Source organism: Sciurus carolinensis, chromosome 4 (genome assembly GCF_902686445.1).
Source record: "Sciurus carolinensis chromosome 4, mSciCar1.2, whole genome shotgun sequence".
In the NCBI taxonomy this organism is placed as follows: Eukaryota; Metazoa; Chordata; class Mammalia; order Rodentia; family Sciuridae; genus Sciurus; species Sciurus carolinensis.
The window spans coordinates 135,134,680-135,160,192 of NC_062216.1; the positions used below are offsets into that span (position 1 = coordinate 135,134,680).

Here is a 25,513-nt window from a genome sequence, read left to right on the forward strand (position 1 = left end):
GCTGTGCAGATGAATTCTCAAGATCTCCAGAAGCCAAATGCTTAGGGCAAGTTGCCTAGCTGCTTCCTGGAACTGGTGGGAGGGGGCACTTGGCTGTTTTCCAGGATTCGTAATAGGTTGGGCCACTTAGGGAAGGTTGCTTCTCAGGATCATGGTTGGGTGGGTAGGGACACCCTCTTCCAGGAGCTCTGCAAGCAAGCTGCTCAGGACAGACTTCCCAGCAGCTTCCTGAGATTGAAGGTGAGTAAGCAGGGACGTCTAGATAATTTCAGTATAGCAGAAGCATGGGCAGAGCTACCTCATGATCTCCCAATGACCTTTGCAGGACAGAGTCACTCAGAGTGGGTGGCCCAGGTATCTCCTAGGGTCATGGGAGGGTGAGTGGAGCTACCCTGCTGGTTCACAGGGCTGAGCTGGCTGATCTGTGGGGGGCAACTTTCTAGAATCCTGAGTGAGGAATAGGCTGGGTTCTTTCTCAAGGGCCAGGCAGTGATACGGTAACCTGGTACCTTCCAAACTGGGCTCAGAGCCTCTTGTTTATTCTTTCCTTGCTGAGCAAAGTCCTCCTTGATTCAAGGTTGATCTGGAGAGATTGGATGAAAGGTGCAGTATGCTTAGTTCTCTTCTTTAGATGACCATTATGTATCTCTGTGCTCCACAATGTTTCTGCCCACACAGCACTCCAATAAAATAGCTGTTTTTCTTTGTGTTGGTTCTTGTGTGAAAGAAAGTACAGCAGGCACCTCTAGTTAGCCATCTTGCTTACATCACCCTTAGGAGTCATTTTGAATAGCAAATCCATCAACAAAAAGCACAAAAAGGTGAAAAAATGACACTACAAAGACTAAACTAAAACAAGGAATCTTCTTCAACCAAAGTGTGAACTTGGCAATGCAAATTTTCTGTGTGTCCACACATGACTGTGACAATGCCAGTGAGTATTGCCATTGAGTTACAAATAAATTTTAGTGGGCAGATAAATTCACAAATATGATATCTGTGAACAGTGGGGAACAACCATACATAATTCATTTGTAAAATATTCTAGAAAACACTAAAACCTACCTAAAGAGGCAAAAAGTAGATCAATGGTTGCAGATGGGAATGAAGGCCAGCAGGGAGGAAATACAAAGGAGCAGAGAAGACTTTAGAGGGTGATGGATATACTCAGGATTGTGATTACTTCACAGGTGCATAACAAGTTTCACATATGCAAAAACTTATCAAATTGTAACTAACTCCATGCTATTTTTTTGTATCTCAATGATCCCTCAATAAAGCAGTTAAAATCAAAACACCTACATCTTATCAAATGTGCCACACTGGTGGGAAAGAAGAGGAGGTATATTTATGAAATTTAACTCTGAGGAACTGCTGCTCTAGGGGTGAAGGAAAAGGAGTCAAGGAATCATAGGTGACTTGATGTTCCAGACTAGGTTGCTGTGTTGATGATGTTCACAGTAAAGGAACTAGGAAATACAGAAAGAGAACTAGGTTTCTGGAGGACCAAGAATATTAGTTCCCTTTTGAGGTTCCTGACCTGATTTCAACTGTTTTTGCCACATTGAATCACAGAGTTCTCCCAGCTGCTGTCCCACTGGTAGCAAACATGAACTTCTTGACTTTTCTACACCAGCTCATCTCCCCAGTAATAATATTTTTCATGGCATCCACACTTTTAGTCCTCTCTTTTAATCTCTATGTTCAAAGACTCCTGGTCACTTCTGCTCATTATATCTAGTACAAATTTCTTGGCCTAACTTTTGAGGCCTTCCAAGAGTGTGGTCCCACCTGATTATATTTTATCTCAAGTACTTTTAATTCTATGCTCTGCATTTAAATCAGGGTGGCTCATCTCTCCAGCACATCTCAGATTTAGTCTCACATATGCTATTTTTTCACCCCTCTAAAACTTACCAGTCTATCAGAATTGAACCTGTATCCTCTAATATGTGCTAATTATGCATCTTCTATAGCCGCTCATTAGTCAACTAAAGTGATCAAAGCACTGTTCTTGGTGCTATGAGGTGATGAAAGATGAAAAATAATGTCTGGCCCCAAATGTGCAGGGCATGGGCAAATCCACAGTATCAACTTTGTCAAGTTGTCTGGATGATCAGAGAAAACATCAGGGAAGAGTTGCTATCTGAGCCAGATCTTGAAGGCTGAGTAGAATATAGTCACATGCCATTTAAAGATGTTTGGATCAAGGACAGACCATATTATAAAGCAGTGGTCTCATGAGATCATATCACTGAATGACTTTATAGTAGTCTTACTTTGTGTAAATACATTATAATGTCCACACCATGATGAAATTGCCTAATGACACATTTCTCTGAATGTGTGCCTGTTGTTGTGTGTCCTATTAATGTTGAAAAGTAGACAGTTTCACAGGTGAAGAGAACAGAAGCCAAAGGCAAAGAAGCAGAAAATGGCAAAGTTGTACATTTCACAAAGGCAGGGACCATATCACACATATCTTAAATCTGTCGTGGCAAGTAGGGTAGTAATCAGCACAAAGTCCACACTTAGTAAGTACTTGGTGTGCTGAATTAGTTATACTTGATTTTAAGTGGTTTCATCTAGCTTCTAAGTGAATAATGTGTATCAAGTGAGGTAGAGAATGATCTTTTATAAGCCGGAGTTAAGTGGCATGAATTTATACCACTAAAGCCGAAATTGAAAGGATAATTTAAAAATAACTTTAATGGCTTTTTCCCAGGCAGTACCTGTTGCAGTAGGAGCTAGTCCCTGACTGCTCAGATATTACCTGTGCAATAAGCTGAAGATAATACCATCTTTCACATCAGTTTAGTTAAAATTATGACATTTGTTACTTTTTAGATGAATTACAAAAGGGCTCATTATATCCACATTACATTTACAACAATCTTACCATATATTAGATTTGTGACAGTAACTGACACAGTTTTTACATTATTTGGGATTTCACTGAAAAACAATGTTCTATTCTGCTAATGTAAAAATAACCAGACTTCAAAAGAAGTGTCATTTTAAATTCTTACACTCAAATTTCCAGGTAAAAAGCTCTAGAATAAAATAAAAACTTATGAAGAGCTGTAACTTTTAAATTTTTTTATTTTTTAAATTTCTGGGGGGACTAAACCTAGGGGTACTTTACCAACATACATCCTTAGTAGTCCTTTTTATTTTTTTATGTTGAGGCAGGGTCTCACTAAGTTGCTGAGCTGGGCAGTCCTCCTACCTCAGCCTCCTGAGTTGCTGGGATTATAGGCTTGCACCACTGTGCCTGGCAAGAGGTATAAAAGCTGTAGACATGCCCATTTTATAAGCTTCTAGTAGTTCAACTGTGAGTGAGTCAACCAGCACATACCATTTTTAGGCTAATAAAATCAGTGAAATCACTACCCTAATTTTGTATGTTACTTGGATTATTGACAAAATATCTTGCTGTGTAGTAGATGTACAACTTGGAAAAGGAATTAGGGATTATAATAAAATAGGTCCCTAGCAAAACCATGCCTCCTTACCACTAGAGCTGAAGTCCACAGGCCCAATCCATTTGAAAGCTGGTTTACGGCCTCGCTCTTCTGTTACATGCACTTTCTTTATCAGAGCCAAGCTGGTCAGAACATTGGCTATATCATAGAGGCGCCGTACCTTTGCTTGAAGATATAAAACACAATTATGGTCATGCCTTCTATGATACCATTAAATTTCATTTATCTGGCAGGTAATGTTTCTCGGACATCATATAAACCTCAAAAGGAGTGGGGTGGGTTGAGACCAATGGCTCTGTCATGAAAGCACCCAAGATTTATGCATCTGATGTATCTGAAGACAAATATTAAGGGAAGGTCAGTGTGTCCTTCCATTTCCACAATTTCACACTTCTTGGAAGGGAGCATCTGGTAATAGGCAGGGAGCACTGTGATTGCAAAAACACCAAGGGAGGAAATGATTAAAGGCTTAATAAATGTAATTCTGACATGTGGCACATCAAGAGCTTTTCCTGAGTTTTCTCCCAGCAAGAGGTTGTGGCACCTGCTTCATAGGGAGCTGGCCTGTAAAAATGACAGGGATTCCCCAGGGCTTCCTGCAAGGCTGCACTCCTGGGCACACAGGGACTCAAGGTCGTGAGGTATAACTGTGCTAAGGACAGCAGTTCTTCATCTGGCATTCTGGCCACGCTGCAGTGCATTCTCTGAATCTTAAGTTTGGGAAGACTTTTGAAAAATGCACATACTAGAGGAAAAATGATGAAGTACTTCTACTCAACAAACTAACAGGTATGAAATCCACTTGACCTCAGGGTTTAGGATCAAACAAAGGCATTATATTATTGTCTAGAAATATCAAGTTTTCACCCTCATCCAAAGTGTTGGATTTTATGCAGCCATTTTACCCGCAAAGTAGCTATCATTCCAGTTTGAGGGCGTGAAGGAAAGGGGTGGAAGCTAGCAAATAATGAGCTCATGACTTCCCAGAGCTTGAAAAGGCTGCCAGGAGCCTGGGGCACTGGCTCAACTGGTAAGGAGGATGTACTAGGTGTGACGTTTGGAAAATATCTGCCCAGAAGCCACTTCCCACCACCCTGGCCCTGGCCATTCCTCTGTTTCTTACCTGTAGACAATTTTCATCTCCACCCTTCAGAAGAGTAGGCAGGGGGTGGGGAAAAAAGGGGAAAGAAAACTCAGACATTCTGTCTCTAAAGAGAAATGCAAAGTAATTCATACCCTCCCTGACCATTGATCTTGGGATGGCATTCTGCTCCTACTGTCCCCTGTAACTTGAGGAAAAGGCTTCTGACAGGAATGGGAATTCAATTTATGTGACTAGCTTATCCTCACAGCAAAAGTACCTCAATGAACACATTCCTCAAAAATAATGTTTTGTTTCTAAATATCAGAGGCAGAAAATATCAACATGTGAGATCCCACCCTTTTGTGCTAATAAATGGATTGAGGTGAAAATTCTTACTTTTAAATTTACTATGATCTGGGGTATCTTGGCTTTCTTCTATCAGTATCTTGGCAGCCACATCCAGAGTAACAATCTTGGTTTTGGAGACAAGGAACAGCATGACAAACTTCTGGCTCATAATTCTCAGAGACTTATCTTTTCTACTGTTTGCAGAAGCTACAAAGGGAAGGAAACATGGAATTTCACATGAAAGACTGTTCACAGTTTGCCACAACTATCTAACTCCACTGGCATATGGAAAGATCATCTTTGTCACAGGCAGAAGCCTACTGGACACACATCACAAAACTCGGCTCATAAAGAAATGAGAAGGATTTTCTTATGGCCTCTAAAATTACTCTGAAGTAGCTATAACCTGTTATGTCTATTTAAAACTGCTCTTAACACTTCATACTTATATGTCATAAAACAGAATCCATGTGGTAGTTTTCCTGAAGAGATTAATGTAGACAGATAAAAAGAAAGGGTAGGGATCAGGAATGGTTTTCAGATTGTCAACTCTCCTTTCAAAGGCAAGAACTCCATTTTCATTTCTCTGTGCTCACAATATCTAAAATATGCCTTAAAACATAGTAGGAGCCCACCTACTCCAAGAGTTTTCAGCAACTGGGGAACAGATAAGTTCTACGTAAAAAGACTCATTAGATGCATGACCTGTGGATGGCATGTAAACCCTGGCATCCCTGCCACATCCCTGGCAGACGGCTGTGTAAGGATAACAGCTGCCTCGTGGGGTGGAACCAAAGGGCCTGAGGCTGTGAATCTAATGAAAATCAGGCCCACCCTTCTTTCCATGTCTCATATTTACACCTAAAACATGAGCAATACTCGTGCTTTGTCACCTGGGCAATAAGGGTGAGGGGAGAATGATGAAGATCAATGGCAAAAATGGGAAGAAGAAAAATACTAGTTGGGGGAAGATAAGAACAATGCAGATACAAATAAAAAAAATCTGCACAAAACCAAGAAGGGGTTGTCTTTTTATCAATACTTTGTTAATGAGGCGCTTTTCTGTGTAATATACGCCAACATATAATTTAAGAATTGAGAAGATAACTTCAAAATAAATTCTCATAAAAAGAAAACAGAATGGGGCCATCAATCTATAATGGGGGGTTGGGACTGTAGCTCAGTGATAGAGCGCTTGCCTTGCATGCACGAGGCACTGGGTTCGATTCTCAGCATGAGGCACTGGGTTCGATCCTCAGCACCACATAAAAATAAAGGTATTGTGTCTATCTATAACTAAAAATATTAAAAAAAAAAAACTATAATGGGGAGCACTCTTAGTCATCTATGCTCCAGACACCAAACACCAAATGAATTGCCACCAGATGGATATTAAATGAGGTGGAGCAGGCAGCCTGGTTGGGAAGCCATCTGTCTCCTTTTCTTCAGTAGAAAATAAGGGGACATCTCTCTCTGGATTATCAATCTGGCACTTCTCATCCTAGTAGTGAATCTCTTCAGAAGAGACCATTGCCATTATTCATGAGGTTACAATGGACTCACAAGAGGGATAGTCAGGTTCAGAGAAATCCAGTAACTGTTGATCTTGGGAATCTGGACAACCATCTTTCCTACGTTCTCCAAATTTATAATCCATCAGGTCCAGTTCCTTCTGTTGGAGGTAGGCCATCTGCTCTTCATATTTCTGCTCCTCTCCGAGTCTCTGGAGGGTCCTCAGGGTTTTTGGCAGGCTATGCCGTCCATGCCAGCCATACTGATTCTTGGCCACCCGGCTGACCAGATGTAGTGACTCTAGCACATTTACAATGTCATAGATGCGTCTCCTTTCCACACCTGTTTGAAAAACAGAAGCCAACAGACATCATGCAGATGAACATTTTTGGGTATAAATTCCTTGAGGGCCTGGACCATGTCTGTGAACTACTTTGTATGGTGCCCGCTATAATGCCCATCAGATGTAAATAATCAATAGATTCAACCTGTAAGGATACAAGAAAAAAATTGTTTTCTTGATCCAGTCCTCAAACAGACCTAAGCTAAAATACCCTCCTCAAGATGGTAAATAGTTCCATTTGTGTAACATTAATGGTATAGCACCTATTCTTTAGACCCATTAGGCTAACCACACAAACATTTCTGCACATTAGAACTGGTGGTATTGAACAATATGCATAATAGTATGTCTACTGGACGTATGATGAATGGATGGTTGATTGTGGCTTACATTCCTAATTATACAAACTATAAAATAAACTAGCAACTGCCACTTTATTATTGGGCAATACTATCCTTTCTAAGGTATGAACGATGTAAAAATATAACCTTGAAAACTTTTTTTTTGGTATTGGGGATGGAACCCCAGGGGGCTTTACTACTGAGCTACATCCCAGCCCTTTTTATTTTTTATTTTGAGACAGGGTCTCAGTGAGTTGCTTAGTTGCTAAGGCTGGCCTTGAATTTGCAATCCTCCTGTGTTGGCCTCCCAAGTCACTGGGATTACAGGTGTATGACTAACCTGGAAAACTCTTAATGGCCCAGCAAGAAAATGGATGGTAAAAGGGCTTTGAGTACCCTTTTAAAGTTACTGGAGGAAGCTATAGCCAGGACTGGAAGAACACGAGTCTCCTTTTTCTCATCATGGCTACTGACAACTCTCCCTGTGTTCTCATTCATCTTATCCTGCCAAGCAGTCCAACAGTGAAGCACAGACAGGATGACTGCTGCAATCATTAGTTTCCTCCCAATTTCCCTTCACTACTGAAGGAACTAGGATTCCGAGCTACCCACTGAATTACCAAAAAAAAAAAAAAAAAAAAAATCAATGAGGAGGGCTCTCGGGTCAGACTGCCTGGATTTGAATCCTTGATCTATCCCTTACTAGTTGGGTGATCCTGGAAGTTATTTAACCTTTCTGTGCCTCAGAATTTATCTCATAAAATTATGAGGATTAAATGTGATCATAAATGTAAAGGGTCAACAGTTCGTGTTAATTTTCTCTATTTTACATGGCATTAGAGGTACCTAAAAATCCCTGCTAACATAAGAGATCACAGTAGAAATAGATTTTTTTAAAAAAATCTCATGTCTGTGACTCATTCTGTTGTGCAATAGGCCCCCAGGTCACTGTTCTTTTTTGCTCTCATCTAAATATCCATAACCAAAACCTTACAGAAAACCAGTCCAGCTACAAAGATTCCCTCTTTCATTGCACATGCCAGGAGATGTTATATAATCAGGTCAGACTCAGTGAATGTAGCTCTGGGCCCTTCAAAGATTTAATGTGAGAAAGTCACCAAATTAAAAGGAAATTCTGGAGTTGAGGGGAAGTTCTATCACATGCACAAACAGGCACTTCACGATCACATCAGAACCTTTCAGCTCATGACCCTGAAAAATCCGTCCCACTCAGTTGCTTAGGCTTTGGTGCCAGGTGCCTGCTAGAAGGTGCTGGCAGGACCAGCCAGCAGTCCCCTGACCAAAAGTGCCTGGTTCTTTATTCCAGTCTGTTTCACATATTAACAGATCTTATTAGAGTATAACAATCTATAAACCTTCCCATTAGAAATGTCATGTGAATGCAAGTGAGACACCCCAGGGCCAGCCATATGCCTGGCTTTTTTGTTATTCTGTATTTGATAATAAGCTGTTAAGTCTCCATCTAGTGGCTAGACATCCCAGGCAAAATAAAAGAAGATCCTGACCACTTGGAGAATAACACATGTTTATAGCATGTTGTTTTGGTGAAAATCAAACTAGCAGTTACTTGTCTGCTTAATCACTCACCATTTGAATCTTTAACTGGGGGTTGATGTACTAAAAAGTTCCATTTCACGGGTCTTTAGACCTGTACGTTACTCTGAGGGTTTGCTCTCTCAGAAAGGTTTCCCCTGGCATTCAGTCTTCTTTTTCATTTGTATTTTTAAAAATTTTTTTTAAAGTTATAGATGGACACAATACCTTATTTTATTTACTTATTTTTTAATGTGGTGCTGAGGATCAAACTGAGTGCCTCACACATGCTTGGCAAGTGCTCTACCACTGAGCTACAAACACAGCCCTTGTTCATTAGTACTAAGGTAGTCTTATTAATTCTAGTCATGAATTCATAGTCATGAATTAGTCGTATAGTCACGGACTGACCAACTATTGCCATGTTTCCCTTAGGTTTAGTTCCCTACGGAGCTTATTGAGAATAACTCTCAACCTAGTAAAATAGTTTCAGAGGCTATGCTGTTTTCCACTTAAAGTCATTCCCACTTCTTTAAATTCTTACCCATAATATCAGTATCAGATCTATATGGCACCAGAATCGGGGAAATAAACCATGGTTTTGCAGCTTGTAACCCGGGGTGTAGCAGGGAGTTTAGATTTACCCCCAGAGGATGGTCACCAATGAAATAGCTTCTAGAAAAGGGTCCCATTCCCAATCTCATGTGAATAGAGGTAGCATGCTTACTCAGCAGGTCAGGACAATTACAGGCAATAGGAAGCTATTAAAAAAACCCTCTGGAGCGCTGCTCCAGGCAGCCTTTTATAACATGGAGCTCTGCAGAAAGATCTGCAGCCTAGAGGAGAGTAGAAGTCCACTCTTCCATCCTCCCTGTGACCTGGAACATATCTCTCCAACATCTACTCTTTTTTCTACAGTGACATCAGTCAAGGCCCCTGGATGGAAGCTGGATACTTCCTTTCTAGTGAGGACACTGGATGAGCTGTTATTTTACCCTTTTTTTCTCTAAGACTGGTTTCCAGAACCCTGTGCTTCTACTGGTTCTTCATCATGCCTCTGTCTACCTGGTTCATTTTTTTATTTGATTGCCAGAAATCCTAGAAAACTGCATTATACTTCCAGGTTTCAAAATAGATCCCTAACCCCAGCACTCTTATTTCTTCCTAGCTACAGAGGCTAACAGGACAGTCGGGGGTTTGGGGGAGAAGGGAACAATCTAGTAAGCACTGAGTAGAAACTGTTCCATATAATAGCAAGAACTACCCATGCCAGAGACTAAGTTAGGCATGTTATCCCATTATTCCCATATTTGCAATGTCTCTGCAAGGTAGGTGCTACGGTCCCTATGGTACAGACAAGAAAAGATTAACTTCTGAAAGCTCTTACAGCCTATAAATTCGAGAGCTGGGCTTCAAATCCAGCTCCATTTGACTCAAAGCCCAGCTCATGGATTTCCCATCACATCCCACTGCCTACTCATTATCTTGGTTTCCAGCAACCAAATCATCTTCTTAGCTATCAGCTTGAATAATTCAAATTGACAGTGATCTACTGGGACACATTTTCTGGGTTATGAGAGAGACAGAATTAAGAAACAAAATATTGGTCATTTATCTACTTAGTTGATTTCTTCAAAATGCTCTTCCTCTTGTATACAAAACCTTATTTTTTAAGGGGACACTGACACCTTCAGCTCATTGTAACTTCTGTATTTTTAGACTGTCAACATGATCATCCTGAATCCAACTGCAATCCACGTCCACTAGGGGTCTCTATTCTGAAGCAGCTGTACACATATTATAGCCTGTAAACCCATCACACATCATACATGCTCATGCCACGTGAACACGGGTATTCTTCTTTGTTATGAGGTTTAGCTGTTTATGTCCAGATGTGCTTTTTCTAGTTTGACAGGCTTACTGTGAATATCATGTTATAGAGTTTCAAACCCAATGTTCTTGGTCTCAAATCTTGTATAAAGGAAATAAAATCATTTCTGTCTGATCTTTTAGAAGCATTATTAAAAATACAAACTAGAATAATTCTAAATATTTTCTAAGTCTGTCTGAAGATGAATTTAAAATGAGATGCAAATTGCAAATTTGTAATGTAAATCTCAAAGAATGTTGCCTCTTACAAAAATATATTTTAAGGTTTAAAAAAAAAAAACCCAAACAAAACAAAACAAAAAAACTCTGAATTTTTATTTGGTCTAAGAGGCTTCCTGGAATGAAGAGGAATTTGATGGTGATGAAGAAAGCTCTGCCTGCTCAGCTGTCACCATCCTTGTGGAGAAAGCATTCTATTTAGTTAATAAAAGAAGCCACCTGAAATCTTTTGCTTGCCCAAGGAAACCAGTTTCCCACTGTAACTGGAGACAGGCCTCCAGGTAATCTGGTGATACATACCAAGACTGACAGCAACTTCATCTAGAGAGATGGTAGTTTTCTCAGTTGACAAGGGATAACTTGGATAGCGAGCTAGAAACTTCTGGCACAGCAGTCCTAAACTTTTTTGTTTTCTGCTTGGCCTTTGCTTTTCAAATTCATCCACAGCACTGTCGCCAACATCAAGCTACAGAGGGCACAGAACGGAGGGGGTAAATGTCACAGTTAACATCCTAATGGAGAAATCGTGGTGGCTGGTATCAGCAAATGGGGGTTGGGGTAGGGATGATCCCAGTCCACACATTTGAGATTGTAGTTAAAATACAATTTTCTTAATGTTTTCCCCATTGCTTTCTCTGGACTGAAGCTGTTCACCTTTGCAACACAAGGCAGACTCTATTGTTTAAATTTTTTTAAATGGACCATGTAATCATATATAGGTTATTTGCTTCACCATTGCTACAAGCATACTCCTCAGATCAATGGAATCGGCATCACCAGGAGTCTGTTGGAGATACAGAATCTCAGGCCTCACCCCAGACCTGCTGCACCAGGATCTGCCATTTTAAAAGATACTAGGTAATTCATAGTCACATGTAAATCTGAGGTGCATTGTGCTGCACTATATTTCCTAACTGTTGTACATTTTACAATCAACTAAAGATTGATAAAACTGCATAAGGGTCATTAAATAATATTCTTTTTTCTTCTTATTTTTTTTTTTATTGTAAGTATACAAAAGCATTGTCTCATCAACCCACATTTGAAAAGGCCCAAGAAAGTAAAAGTGTTTTCAATGAATGGACATAGGAAGAAAGGTGGTATGATTATTTTAAGAGCTTCAGAAAAAGTGTTTGATGGGCTGGGGTTGTGGTTCAGTGGTAGAGCACTTGCCTGGCATTGTGAGGCACTGGGGTTGATTCTCAGCACCACATATATACAAATAAGTAAATAAAATAAGAATCCATCAACAACTAAAAAAAATTTTAAAAGAACACGTTTGACAAACTTCATTCATGATTTTAAGAAAGTCCTTAGAAAACTTGGAATAGGAGAGAACTTCTTCAATGAAGACCATTCATGAAAACCCAAAAGCAAGAATCTGTCTTAATGGGAAAACCCTAGAAACATTTCCTTAAAATCAGGAAAATGAAAAGGCTGTCCATTTTCACAGCTCCTCTTCCACACCATACTGGAGATCCTACTCAGTGCATGAGAACAAGAAAAAAAAATTGAGGCACAGGAACTGGAAAGGAATAAGCAACATTTCCATTATGCAGAAGATAGGAATTGATAAGACTGTTTGCTCAGAAAAATCTCAGATTACTAAAAAAAAAGGATTTAGCAAGGAAGCTAAATACAAGACAATGTATTTTAGAAATCAGCTGCATTCCTATATAACAGCAACAGAAAATGAATTGAAAAGATGTCATTTTCAATAGCAACAAGACTAATAATGTTTTTGTGGTGGAGGTTGTTGCTTTTGGCAGTACTAGGGATTGAATGCAGAGTCTCACACAGGCAGGTGCTGTACAGTGAGCTACACCCTCAGTCCTTTTTAAAATTTCTGATTTGAGACAGAGTGTCAGTAAGTTATCTAGGCTAGCTTTGAACTTGTAATTCTTCTGTCTCAGATTCCCAAGTACCTGGGATTATAAGTCTGTACCACCTTGCCCAGCAAGACTTTTTAAGAATCATTTTTAAGAATGATTCTGGAAAAATTTATTTGTATAAAATACTAAATCTTAGATCTGAAAGAATACTTAAAACTTGGAGAAATATACTATCTTTTGGATAGCTTCCTATCCATTTAGTACCACAAATAGATTAACTCCTCTCAAGTTTATATAGATTTAATGCAATCCCAATTAAAACCCAACCTAAAGTATACATGAGCGACCAAAGGGCCAAGAATAGCTGCATAACACATATGAAGAAAAATAAGTTGAAGGTCCTGCTTTACAATATGGTATTGGTGTAAAAATGGACAAAGTGTCCCACGGAACAGAAAAAAGTTCAGAAACACACATATAAATGGAGATCTGACATATGGCAGAGGTAGCACAGGTAACTGAGGGAAGGAGGACCTCTCAAATAAATACAAAGAAACACAAAGTTGTATTCTTGACTCACTACACATATAGACAAAGGAGAATATCTTTCTAACCTTGGCATAGAAATAATTTCTTTAAATAGGCATAAAAACATCACCCTTAAAAGAAAGGACTTATATACAAAGACTATGTTAAACTTAAGAACTTTTGTGCAACAAGAAACAACAGAAAAGGACTAGACAATTGCTAAACTGAAAGAATATATGTGTAACACATACAACTGATAATGATTTAGTGTCAAGAATATATAATCACCTCCTACAAATCAATAAATAAAAGCCCATAATAAAAACTGGCAAAGAACACAAATAGGCACTGTACTGAAGAGTAAAACATGATGGCCAGCAATCATGTGGAAAGTTGCTTAACTTCCTGTATGATGAACTGCACAGTAAGATATAAACTGTACATCTACTAGATAAGCAGAAATTAGCAAGTTTGACAATTTTGAGTATCACAGAGGATAAGGATCAATAAATGCTTATATATTAGTGGTGGAAGCAAATAGTACTTTAGAAAATAATCTGACATTATCTTGTAAACATTTTCATATTTAATGACCTAGCAATTTCTACAATAGGTACATAACCTAGAACAGTGGTTCTCAGTTTGTTCACAGGATTCCTTTATATTCCTAAAAATTACTGAGAATACTATGGAACTTTTTATGTGGGTTTTATCTATTGATATTCACCATATTAGAAATTAAAACTGAGATAGTTAAGGTGTTCAGTGAGAAAAGATCAGTGTTTTATATTTCCATATTTTCAAGTCTCCTTAGTATTTGACTTCATAGAAAAGAATTAGAATCTCATGCTTGCTTTTGTATGCAATTTGTTGTAATAACCACATTTTGTAGTTACTGGAAGATTTCAGTATACACTTAGGAGGGAATGAGAGTTCAAATGGCAAATATTGGGGTGCTATTATGAAAATAGTTTTGAACTCCTTGACCCTCTGAAAAAAATCTTTGGGTCTAGGGAATTGCTTGTATAATATTCTAAGAGACATGAACAGGTATAACATAGCTACATAATTCAAATTAGTCCCAAACTTCAAACAACCCAAATGGCTTCAGGCAGAAGAATGGATAAATCATAGTGTATCCAGGCAATGGAATGTTACATAGCAATGAAAATGACAGAATTAGAGCTATGTGCAAAGACAAGAATGAGTCTTAAAGATGTATGCTGACTGAAAAGAGAAGACTGTATACTATATATAGTTTCAATTTTACAAAGCCTAAAACCCAAACAAAACAATCTAAGCAATACACTACATAGGAGCACACACATACAATAAGGTAATTTTAAAAATCGCAAGGAAATGATAAAATTAAGGAGAATGGTTATTCAGATGTAAATTATTAGTTCCATTCTGGGTTTGGAGCTGGGACGTAGGTTCCTGGGTATTAAAGGTATTGCAAACATTAAGTGTACTTCAAGTCAAATAGTCTATAAAAGGTAGTAAAGAACCAGTTTTAAAAAGATATTAAAAGCATTTTAAGGCCACTCAAATTTTAGGCCCTTACTTCCTAATAGTAGTGAGTGTATCAAGTGACTGATCAGTTAAAATCTCCTTATAAATTTTGGGTAGAAAACCAAAAATGTAATTGTTTTAGGGGTACATTAAACAATTAGTCATAGCAAATAGATATTAATAATGTATAACAATTGCCATTGGGTGATTTTTATTTTGCTATAGTTTGTCAAGAAAATTTAAAAAACAACTAATATTTATTTTCCTTTGACAGCAAAAAGCACACAATTTTATTTAATTTTTATGATCAAATAAAACCGGGGCAGGCCCACAACTCCCATATTACAAATGAGTAACTAAAGTACAGAGACTATGTGCCATTTCCCCCACTCAAGAAGCTAGTGATTTGAACACTAGGCCTTTGAAAACAAGTTCCTTGTGCTTTCCACATCAAATACAACAGACAGGAAGCCAAAGGATAGCTTAGACTTGAAAGAGGAATTATGAAAATTTTCTAGCTTCAAGCATGTAGGAATTACTCTCAAAACTGTATGATGTACATCTAGTTACATGAGAGAATTTGTTCTACCAACGACATGCACAGTAAATTAAATTCATTTTGTTCTATTAATTTTAAGTTGCAATTCAGAACATCTTTTTCTCAATTTCTTCATTTTGGCAAATTTTATAGCTTAAAATATATACCACAAGGAGGAAAAACAGTTAAGTACACTGAAATCTGTAAGAAACTTTTCCTAACAAATCTAGAGAAAAGTTTGATAGGAGAGTGAAAATAAATGACCACAGAATTTTTGTTTGCTTTTTAAAGAAGTATGGACATGCTGCTTTTACAACTCTGGTTCTTCACAGGACAGGTAATTTAACATTAATAAAGCACAAAACCAATGAATTGAACATCTATCAGCATAACGGGATTTCCCAAGTCAAAAGTATTAAACTTTAGATCCGAGCAAAACTAAAATTCAAAGTTTTTAAAAAACTAAATTCCTCAAAAAACCACAGGACGAATGATATCGCTAATAAGTGGATGATGACACATAATGGGGGGTGGGAGGAGTTAGTGTTAGGGTTAGAGTTAGGGTTAGGGAGGGGGGCAAGAAAGGAGGAAGGAAGGACTGTATAGAGGGAAAAGAGGGGTGGGAGGGGTGGGGGGAAGGGAAAAAATAACAGAATGAATCAAACAACATTACCCTATGTAAATTTATGATTACACAAATGGTATGCCTTTACGCCATGTACAAACAGAGAAACAACATGTATCCTATTTGTTTACAATAAAAAAAACCCAAAAAACTAAATTCCTTCATTAAATCATAATTATTACAATTAAATAAAATTTATGATTTTAAAATTTGTTCTGATCAAGGAAGTATGATACAAAGGAGAAAAAGCATTCATTACAAAAAAAAGATAAAGCTTGAGAATCCAGCTATAAATAAAAAGACTTAAGTTTAAATAAGTATAAATATATTTCCACAGCAGATACAACATAAAGGAAGCCAAAGGATAGCTTAGACTTGAAAGAGGAACTATGAAAATTTTCTAGCTTCAAGCATGTAGGAATTGCATGCTTGCATAAGTAAACATATTTAAATATTTAAGTATAAACAAAAAGGCATTAGGAAAAATAAAAAGACATTTTTCAGAAGATGAAAAACTAAGAATTCTGACTTTTTAATAAATAAGTAAAATATTTTGATTCTAACAAAGCCCAAAGGAGCACGATCTTTTTACCTGTAAAGAGTCTGAAAATGCATCATCCTTGTTTTCAATGGGTCTGAACAGTCCCTTTTTCTTCTCCCGGTCCCTTATGTCTGGACTGGCGGCACTAATGAGCATCTTCAGGTTAGCTGTGGGTGTCCATGGCTCTACCTGCTGTCTGTCGACAAGTTTCACTGGAGTAATGGGATTTCTTTCTGGAGTGAAGATTTTTTGCTTTGATAAATCAATTGGTTCATTTTTTATTGGAGTCTTTGGGGCCATCCTTAATCGATCAACAAATATATTCTCCTATTTAAAAAAAGAGACCTTTTAGCAAGTATGAATAAGGGCAGGTGCAGCTAAGAGTAAAGTTTATTCCCATCATTTACTAAGACTTGGAAATACAAATAGGACCATATGTTCAGGACTGAAAGGTATTCAGGACTGGATTAATGAAAATTAGACAGAGGCTTCATGGGCATTGAACAGTGGCTCCAGTGAGAAATGGATTATAATCATCTACTCCTTTTAAATACTCCTTTTCATGGTCTCTCTATAAGAGAAGTCATGAATGTATCTGTAACCTATAGATGCTTGTAATAGTGGAGAATAATGAAGGTCAATATGGGTTAAGTTCATATTGCTTCTAAGGGCCATATTTTTTTGAAAATCTACTTAGAAGTTTGCATTAACTAGTGAAGAATAATTATGCTTTTGTAGTTTGATTCTGTAATACAGAAATTAGTAACAGGACCAGTTAAAGAAAAGGCATACAACAAAATACATTTTAAGCCAACCTAGGGAGTTATTTAATGTTTTTCTCCTAGAGCAGCGTTTCTCAACCCATCCATGTGGGGACCAGTTTTATTTTAATTTCCAAACCCCTACATGCTGATACATGATCTTACGTCATAGAACTAATATGCATTTCTCACCATAAGTGATTTGTCACTTAAGTTTGTCCCTCAAAATAACCAATAGCCTCATCAACAAGAGATCACTGACTATAGCTCTGATGTCCCAGAGGTGTTATCATATTGCTATCAAAGTTTCTAAGTGCTCAACTACCAAGTTTCATTTTTAATTTTTTGTAGTCTGGAAACAGTTTATGGACTAACACAGCCCCGGACCATACTTTGAATAGACTTAAATAATCCTAGGAAATATTAAATTTGGGTCCATTATGAAAAGGACTAAGTACATAGAAACCACATTTGGAACTACCAAGTAATTAAAACAAACTTCTTTCTCCTAAAATGTTATTGCTATTCATTGCCAGAGAGAGTCTGTTCTTTCACAGAATTCACTTCCTGTTAATAGTGACTCACATGATGATTATGAAGGTTAATTAAGTATCTGTCACTCCTTTTCTTATACAGGTATCACACTATAGCTACTGCAAGCTTGGATATTGGCTGACTGGTAGTTTAAAGTGTTTTCCTAGATGTTAACAACATTGTGAAGAGGTAAGGTTGCTTGGGAGAACTGGAGTTTGTGTTTGTAAGCCAACTCTTGTTTCTTGGATCGGCAGAAACTGCCAGCTAGCCAAGGTGATGTTCTGTCCTAGTATACGGTTGCAGGAAGGGAGTGGATGAGGTGATTTCTCTTGCATAATAGCAGTAAGCACCCCAACCCCAGAAGGCTGCATCTATCCAGCTCTTTCAACTGATACCTGCTGGTTAGTCATTCTGATAGAGAATTATACAAGTGAACTCTCAAAGGAGATTATGTACTATACATGCATCAACTCCTCAACTAATCCTGTGGCACAGGTGTACTATTTTTCCAGTTTACAGATGAAGAAACTGGGGTACACAGGTTAAATAACTTGCCTGTGGTCACATACAATCCCATTCTGTGTAAAAATCAGTAGTATGTAAGTAATGACTTTCAGCAAGAAGTTTCTGAAATTCTACATCTAGAAGTAAGTTTATCTTGGGTGTAAATTGGGAAGAAGGTATCTTTTTCAGAGCTCAAACAAAAGGTACCTAGAAGCCTACTGATCTCCACTAGCGCCTCAGGAGGCAGTATGGAAAAGTGATTATGCCTCTAGGATCCAGAACCAGCTAGCTTGTCAGCCTCTGCTACTCATCAGCAGCGTGAAAGAGGGCACATTCCCTCACCTCACTGTACTTCCATTCTGTCCCTCACTATAAAATTCCATCAAGTGAAAATGAATTTCATAAAAGTACTAACCTCAAGGGCTATGAGATAGTCCCTAACACTTAATGAAGCTTAGCAATTACCTTTGCCCCTTTCCCACTTCTTATTACCATTCTTTCTGGCACTTAGAGTTAATATAATGTAGCAAATCATATTACTTCACTTCCCAGGTGTGTCTTGTTTCAGTGCACAGGTGTGCACTTGTGGAGCTCAGATCCAGATGTCATGGTCCTCACAATTTGTGGCACAATGACCTACCTGTCTATTACAAGTGTGTTTTTGGTATAGACATGAGGTGTTTCCCAAAAGCTGATATGTAAAATACAGGAAAGTATAGAGGTAAAATGACTGGGTTATGAAAGCCTAAACCTAATAAGTGAATAAGCCACTGGAATGGATTAAATGGGCAATAACTATAGGCAGGTGGGAGTGGTTGGAGGAAGCGTCACTGTGGCATTCCTTTGGGGCTTGTATTTTTGTTCCTGATGAGTGGAGCTCTCTCTGCTTCTTGATTGCCATGTCTTGAGCTGCTTTCCTCCGCCATGCCCTTCTGCCATGATAGTTTGCCTCACTTCAGGCCCACAGCAATGAAGTCTGCTGTCTAAGAAATGAGACCTCTAAAACCATGAGCCCTAATAATCTTTTTCTCCTCTAGTTTTTCTTGTCTGGTCTTTTGGTCACAGTAAGAAAAAAGCTGACTAAAACAAGGTGCTCAAAGAACACTATGCATTGATTACCTAATTATTCCAAGAGGTATCCTCATGGTAGAGTGTGGCCCAGGCTTGCTGAATGAACAGAGATTTGATCTCCTTTTCTATAGTACCTATCCTCACAGGAAAAATAAGTTACTACTTTTTCCCTAGTGAGAGAGAAATTCAGAATGGATCATTTTTTCATATCCTCTGATCTATTTTTACTACAGTTTAACACTTAAAAGTAGAAGAATTAGGTCACGTGATCAGGTAGGACTATATTACATTTCCACATCAAAAACTTAAAATGCCAAGTATATTGTGTTCTGAAGTCTTGAGGGGACATCAGCTGCAATCTGGTCACACCCTGCTCTACCTGTCCATCTTGTTATATTGACAGTGCAAAGGGCAGAGAAAGGGGCTTAGAATGGCAATTTTGCAATTATTGTTTATTGTCCAGCCCCAAGTTCCCATGTGCATTAAGTAAGGCGTTCAGACTAATCTAAAGGACTTTCTAGCAAGGCTGCCTAGCTGTGAAGAGGACACTGGGGTGTGCCCAGATCTCTTTGGGAAGTAATGACTCATTCCTTCAGCTGCTGGTAGCAATGCCAACAGTAAACCCTTAACCGGATTGACTTGGCTAAAGAGAGACGATTAACAAATCCAGGATCACACCCCTTCCTGGGAGGCCAGGACTGAGTTCAATGGCTGGTAGAAGTAGTACAGGCATAAAAGTACCTGGTCTGGTAACTTACCCTAACTTGAGACTACTCCAAGGAGTGACCTAGCATTTGCCCATGTGCCATAGGATAAAATCTGACTTCCACCAAGACTGTATTTCAGCTCCACTTCTCCCATTGTTGAATTCCTTTCCCTCCCCCAGGCCTTGATCCCAACAGCACTGCCTCATAAATCTCCTATACACTAGATCTGCTTGACAGGAAATCTAACCTACAAAATCTTAGAAATCACTTTCTCAATTAGCAAGTCTAGAAATGTAACCTATGAAACAGTCCTTCAGTGCTCCGACATACAGGTGAGGTATCTTGGCTTACCTGCCACAGGTGCTATGCTCAGATAATGCAGGCAAAACCACTGTCACTAATACCAGTACTGTGCTATGATGACAGGTTGAATGGGCTGTAGCTGCCACAGAAACAGCTAAGTAGCTGAAAGATCTTGGTTCTAGTCCTAGTTTTGTCACAATACAGCTTTCATAGCACAATCTCAAATAATATATGCAGTCATCAGCCTTGTCAAGGTCCTTGACTGTATGTGACCAACCTTCTTTCCCGTTCCCACTCATGCGCAGCCTACCTTTTCCCCCAACAGTCCACTTGCTTTTCTTTAAACCTGCCCTGCACTTTATCTCATCTAAGCTGTTTCTCACACATCATGTTCTCTTTCATGCCATTAGCCAAGCTTTGCCCATGGAAATCCTACTATTGTCCTTCTGGCTATTGACGAACAACTCAGCTTCCTTCCACAGCACACTTCTAGGAATTATCCACTCTGAGGGCTTTCGCCCACCTTCCTCCATTCTCAAACCACCACAGAAAGTTCCAATCCATGCCTCTCACTTAGGTCACCTCTCAACTGCCAAATTACATCAATGGTAAAATATCTTACTCGACCTCAATATGGCAGTTAAGAGTGTTGATGACTCTTTATAAAACTTCAGCCCTTAGTTTCTAAAATACCATACTTTGTCTAATGGTTCTCTTTAGACCTCTGCCTGTGTCTCTGCTTCACTGGTTTCTTCTTTCGCTCTTACAAACCACAGGAGTCACACTTAGCCCTCCCTTACTATTTACTTTCTCTGGGATACTTCACCCGATCTTATGTGTTTGACTAGAAAGTCAACCTAAACACTAACAATTCCCAAGTGTAGTTCCAAGGTTAGACTTTTAATGAATTCCAGTATTAGACAACCAGCAGCCTTCTGCACAAATTTATCTACCTATAAATCACATAGGTACAAACATATTCCAAGTTAAACTCACCTTCTTTCTCAATCACTCCCCAAAGATGTGAATAACGTTTAAAGAACAGCCATGCCCACTAAGTCAAGGCACTGTTCCCAAACATGCCTTGTTCATTTCTACTTATTTATTATCTCCCTTCCTCTCTATTTGCCTATACCTCAGCATTCATTCCTTCCAGCCCCAGCTCAAGTGTTAGTAACTTCACAAGTCTTCCCAATAGCTCAATCTCTGGCATTCACCTCCCCATCCCACACTGTCCACTTTCTACTTTTGTCATCACCAAATATATTATAGGATCTTGCATCCCCAATGCACTGGAGAGTCTTATTTAAAACCCCACAACTGGGAGCAGTAAGTTTGGTAGTAAGTTAAAATGATTTATGATTTAAAGAAGTTTCTCCATAAGTAGTCAGAAGATGCATGTATAAAACAGTACTTAAAGATCTTGATCCATCTACAGACATCAAGAAAGAAGAAATCCTCTAAATGACATGTGGTTCAGTCGGACATCACTTCAGGTGTCCCTCAAAGGAATTTCCAGAAAAAAACAACTGAGCATCACTGGCTTCTGGTCACTGATTTCTTGAACATTTTTAGAATGTCCAAACCTCGTGCTATTTCTTCTGTCTGAAATGTCCATCTCACTTGCTCTTTTCTTATAGGTTGAACTTCCTCATCCAGGAGGTCTTAACCCAAATGAAACCTTCTCTGTAAAACTTTCTCTCTCTCTCTCTTTTTTTTTTTTTTATGTGGGGTAGGTAGTGAGGATTGAATTTAGGGGCACTTGACCACTAAGCCACATCCCCAGTCCAATTTTGTATTTTTATTTAGAGACAGTGTCTCACTGAGTTGCTTAGCGCCTCACTTTGCTGAGGTTGGCTTTGAACTCACGATCCTCCTGTCTCGGCTTGTGCAACTGTGCTGATGTGGGTAAGGTGACAGTTTAGATATTGCTATGACCAATTTACTTGGTAATGTTTCTTGATGAGACAGTATTACAAATCCCAAGAGATTAAAAAAAAAAAAAAATAGAGAATGGCTCAGCACAAAATTAGCCGTAGCACTATAGACTAACTGGGATTACAGGCAAGTGTCAATGCCGGCTCTAACTCTTATGAATATATTTCTTCCTCCTCTATTCTGCCAAGGCACTTTGTTCTCCCTTCTATTTCAGGACTGCATTAAGTCATAGTACAGTTGGCTAGTTTTGTATCTGGGTCCCTGAAAGTCTCTGATGACCAAGGGGCCAGACCTGCATCATATTCACCTTGTGCTATCAGTTTATTTCAGCACAGTATGAAGGGTACATGCTACTAGTGCTTTACAAAAACCCAGTGGGAGTGGTATTATTATAAGCTCCAATATTTGAAAGGAAAAAAATGGACTAAGAAAGATTAGGAGACTCAGTACTGTAACCCTAGCAAATGAAACAAACTTTCATTAAAAGATTTTATAAATAAATTTGTTTGAGGTCACAAAGCTAATAAATGAAAGAACAGAAAATGGAACCTAGGGTTCTGTGACTCCAATCCCCACCACTCCTAGAAAGCCTTCTTCCTTTATTTCTATAACAATGTGGAAAGGAGAGAAAAGCATCTCATGGTTTATCTGGGGAAGCTCTCTGTTCTCATCTCTTGCCTTCTCTCTGAGATGAAATGATTCCTGATTATGTATTATATTTCAAACATTTTAATCACTTTCCCAACCTCCTCTGAGTCATCTGAACTTTTCTGCACACTCATCAAAATATCAAAGTGTAACTAGACACATTACTTACTGAGGCTAACTAGAGGAAGAGAAGGGCTTTTGTTGAAGACACTTGGAAAGGAGAAGGACCCAGAAAGAAGTGGGGCACATTGACTTAGACTTTACATAAATACATACATATATTCTTTCAGGGCAGAACCATCCAAATTATAAAGAAAAACAAAAACTTTTGCTCTGAAACTTGTAATGCCCAAACTCTGACTATATCTTAAAGTCTGGACATTTCTACCCTCATATGCCTTAGGTAATTAAAAGAAAAAAAGAAAGAAAAAAAAGTCCTCTTTAAAACAATTTTTGGTAATCTTCTTTTCCTGATAAAAATCAAATGCTGGGAAAGCATATAATTTTACACCTATCCAAAATTAGCTGTTAAGCATTCTTTAAAGGTCCATATAACCAGAGGTGTTCTGCAACCATTTTCATTGTTGTTGTTAAGCCTAAGATAATACCAGAATCCCAGAGAAGTTCAATGCCTAAGGAAATTGCTACTCAGTTTTATATTCAAAGTTTCTAAAACTAGGTTTGTTATATCTATTTGCCTCTGCCTAAAAGTACTCAGATGTTCATTCTTAACAAGCTATTACACTTTTCAGTAAGATCATTTGCTGATTTGTGCAACTGTGCTGATGTGGGTAAGATGACAGTTTAGATATTGCTATGACCAATTTACTTGGTAATGTTTCTTGATGAGACGGTATTACAAATCCCAAGAGTACAAAAAAAAAAAAAAGAGAGAGAATGGCTCAGCCCAAAACTAGCCATAGCACTATAGACTAATCAAAGAGTATGTTGGTGGGGTCAGTCACTTGGTCTCCCTTATATTATAGGCACAGACCATGCTCTTACAGGGTGAATGGGACAGTTTCTACAGCTGGTTTGTGGGTATGAAGACATATGTCAGGATTTTAATAATCCAGCATTAATATAACCACAACAGGTTATTTTCCTGGGAAGTGAGGTTAACATTTCTATAAAGCATTAGTTAACCTACCCTTAACAACTGCAAGTATTACAAACTTCTGATTGCTGTGTCTGCAATATCTTTGATTTATATAAGTTGGCTCCAATATTGCATATAACCTGGCCTCTCTTTCCACTGCACAATGACTGGGAGTAATTTGAAAAAACAGTGCTATAGATGGTTCCATTTTTTAAAAAGTGTATTTCTATTAGGTTCATCAAAATTTATTAAAATGCTTATAAAGACAAATAAAAGTGGTGTGCTGGAACACTAAACTGGATTAGACATCACCTTTCCTAGTATGTTAGGCATTAAGGTACTTACGTGTACTTACCTTTTGTGCATTTTCCCCATCTTCAATTGTAAAATCTAATCTGGCCTGCCTGGGGTTGATCAGGTCTTTTAGTGTTAAACAATTCACCTCCATCTGCAATGCACAATTACTTTAGAAAACCATTTATCATTATTTTCCCCTCCAAAAAGTATTTATTACTCATTTGTGAACATGAACTTCCCCTTTCCTAACAAGTCCTGGGAATTTCCAGGAATGCAGCCACCCTCCAACCACCCTCTCTAAAACACGAACACTTAAAGTATGCTTAGTAATGGGAAGAAAAAAAATTTTTTTAATATGAATTCTTTTTGAAAAGCAACAAGGCAAAATAAAGTTACCAAGTTAAGAGGGTGTTGGTTAAATCTGTCAGAAAGTTGAGGGTCTCTGCAGGTCAGTTAATTTTGGCGCAAAGAACTGGGAGGAATTCGGCTTTGAGGGGTTTTGAATTAGGGTGAAGGAAACCTGATCGCTGGAACAAACCCACTCAGCAATCTCCGCAGCTCTTTCCCAGGCCTCCCAGTGGACCCCAAAGATAAACCCCAGTCATGGGGAAGGGCCAGTACCCTTCACTGAGAGAGCTGGAGGCGACAGAGCCCCGCGCGCGGGTCCTGCGGCAGCACACCTCAATCCCGCGCCAACCTGGGAAGGAAGGGGGTGGCAAGCTGGCAGCCAGGCGGGATGGTCCCCTTTTCCCCAATTCCCGCCTCCCCACCAGGGCTGGGGCCGCACGCGTACTTACTCCCACTTTGCGAAGGAGGCTCTCTGCCTGTACGGGGACCTCCGCCGCCCCACACCAATGCGGGACGAGCGTGCAGATATCAGCAGCCGGGCGGCGACATCGGCAGGGCAAGGCGAGGCGAGCAGACCCCCGCTCCGAGTGCCCGGTGCTGGCGGGGACCCCGCGGCGTCCGGGAAGCGCCAGCGTTCCTACGCCCCGAGCGCGACTCCAGCCTGTACCGCGGTCCCCGCTAAAACACCTCCACTGGCGCCTTGAGACTGAATTTGAGCATCCGCCAATCAGCGGCGGCTGGCGGGGCGGCCTCGGCCAATCGCGCGGCGGCACGGCCCGGGCTGGCCGCCCCTCGCAGTCTTGGCGCTCCGAGCCGCGCGTTTCGCCCTCACCCGCCCAATTGTGGCCGCCTGGCCCCCTCCCCCTTCCGGGTACCTGGAAACCTCGGCCCGGGAGCCAATGCGGGCGGTGGACGCTGGCGGCTGGCCGCGGGAAGCAGCGGGGGCGGCGG

The 25,513-nt window shown here is 39.4% G+C and overlaps 1 protein-coding gene across 1 annotated transcript in view; it reads right to left on the minus strand.

Annotated features, from left to right (window-relative positions):
- Positions 1 to 25,161, minus strand: part of E2f7 (E2F transcription factor 7) — a 50,772-nt gene extending 25,611 nt beyond the window's left edge. Inside the window, exons 1-7 of the mRNA XM_047550384.1 lie at positions 25,012 to 25,161; positions 24,273 to 24,365; positions 16,404 to 16,679; positions 11,077 to 11,242; positions 6,481 to 6,771; positions 4,966 to 5,124; positions 3,516 to 3,650 (exon numbers count right to left, since the gene is read on the minus strand). Coding sequence (XP_047406340.1) covers positions 3,516 to 3,650; positions 4,966 to 5,124; positions 6,481 to 6,771; positions 11,077 to 11,242; positions 16,404 to 16,679; positions 24,273 to 24,365 — 1,120 coding nt within the window. The 5' untranslated portion in view covers positions 25,012 to 25,161. The remainder of the gene's footprint in view (positions 1 to 3,515; positions 3,651 to 4,965; positions 5,125 to 6,480; positions 6,772 to 11,076; positions 11,243 to 16,403; positions 16,680 to 24,272; positions 24,366 to 25,011) is intronic.
- Positions 25,162 to 25,513: the final 352 nt, after the last annotated feature.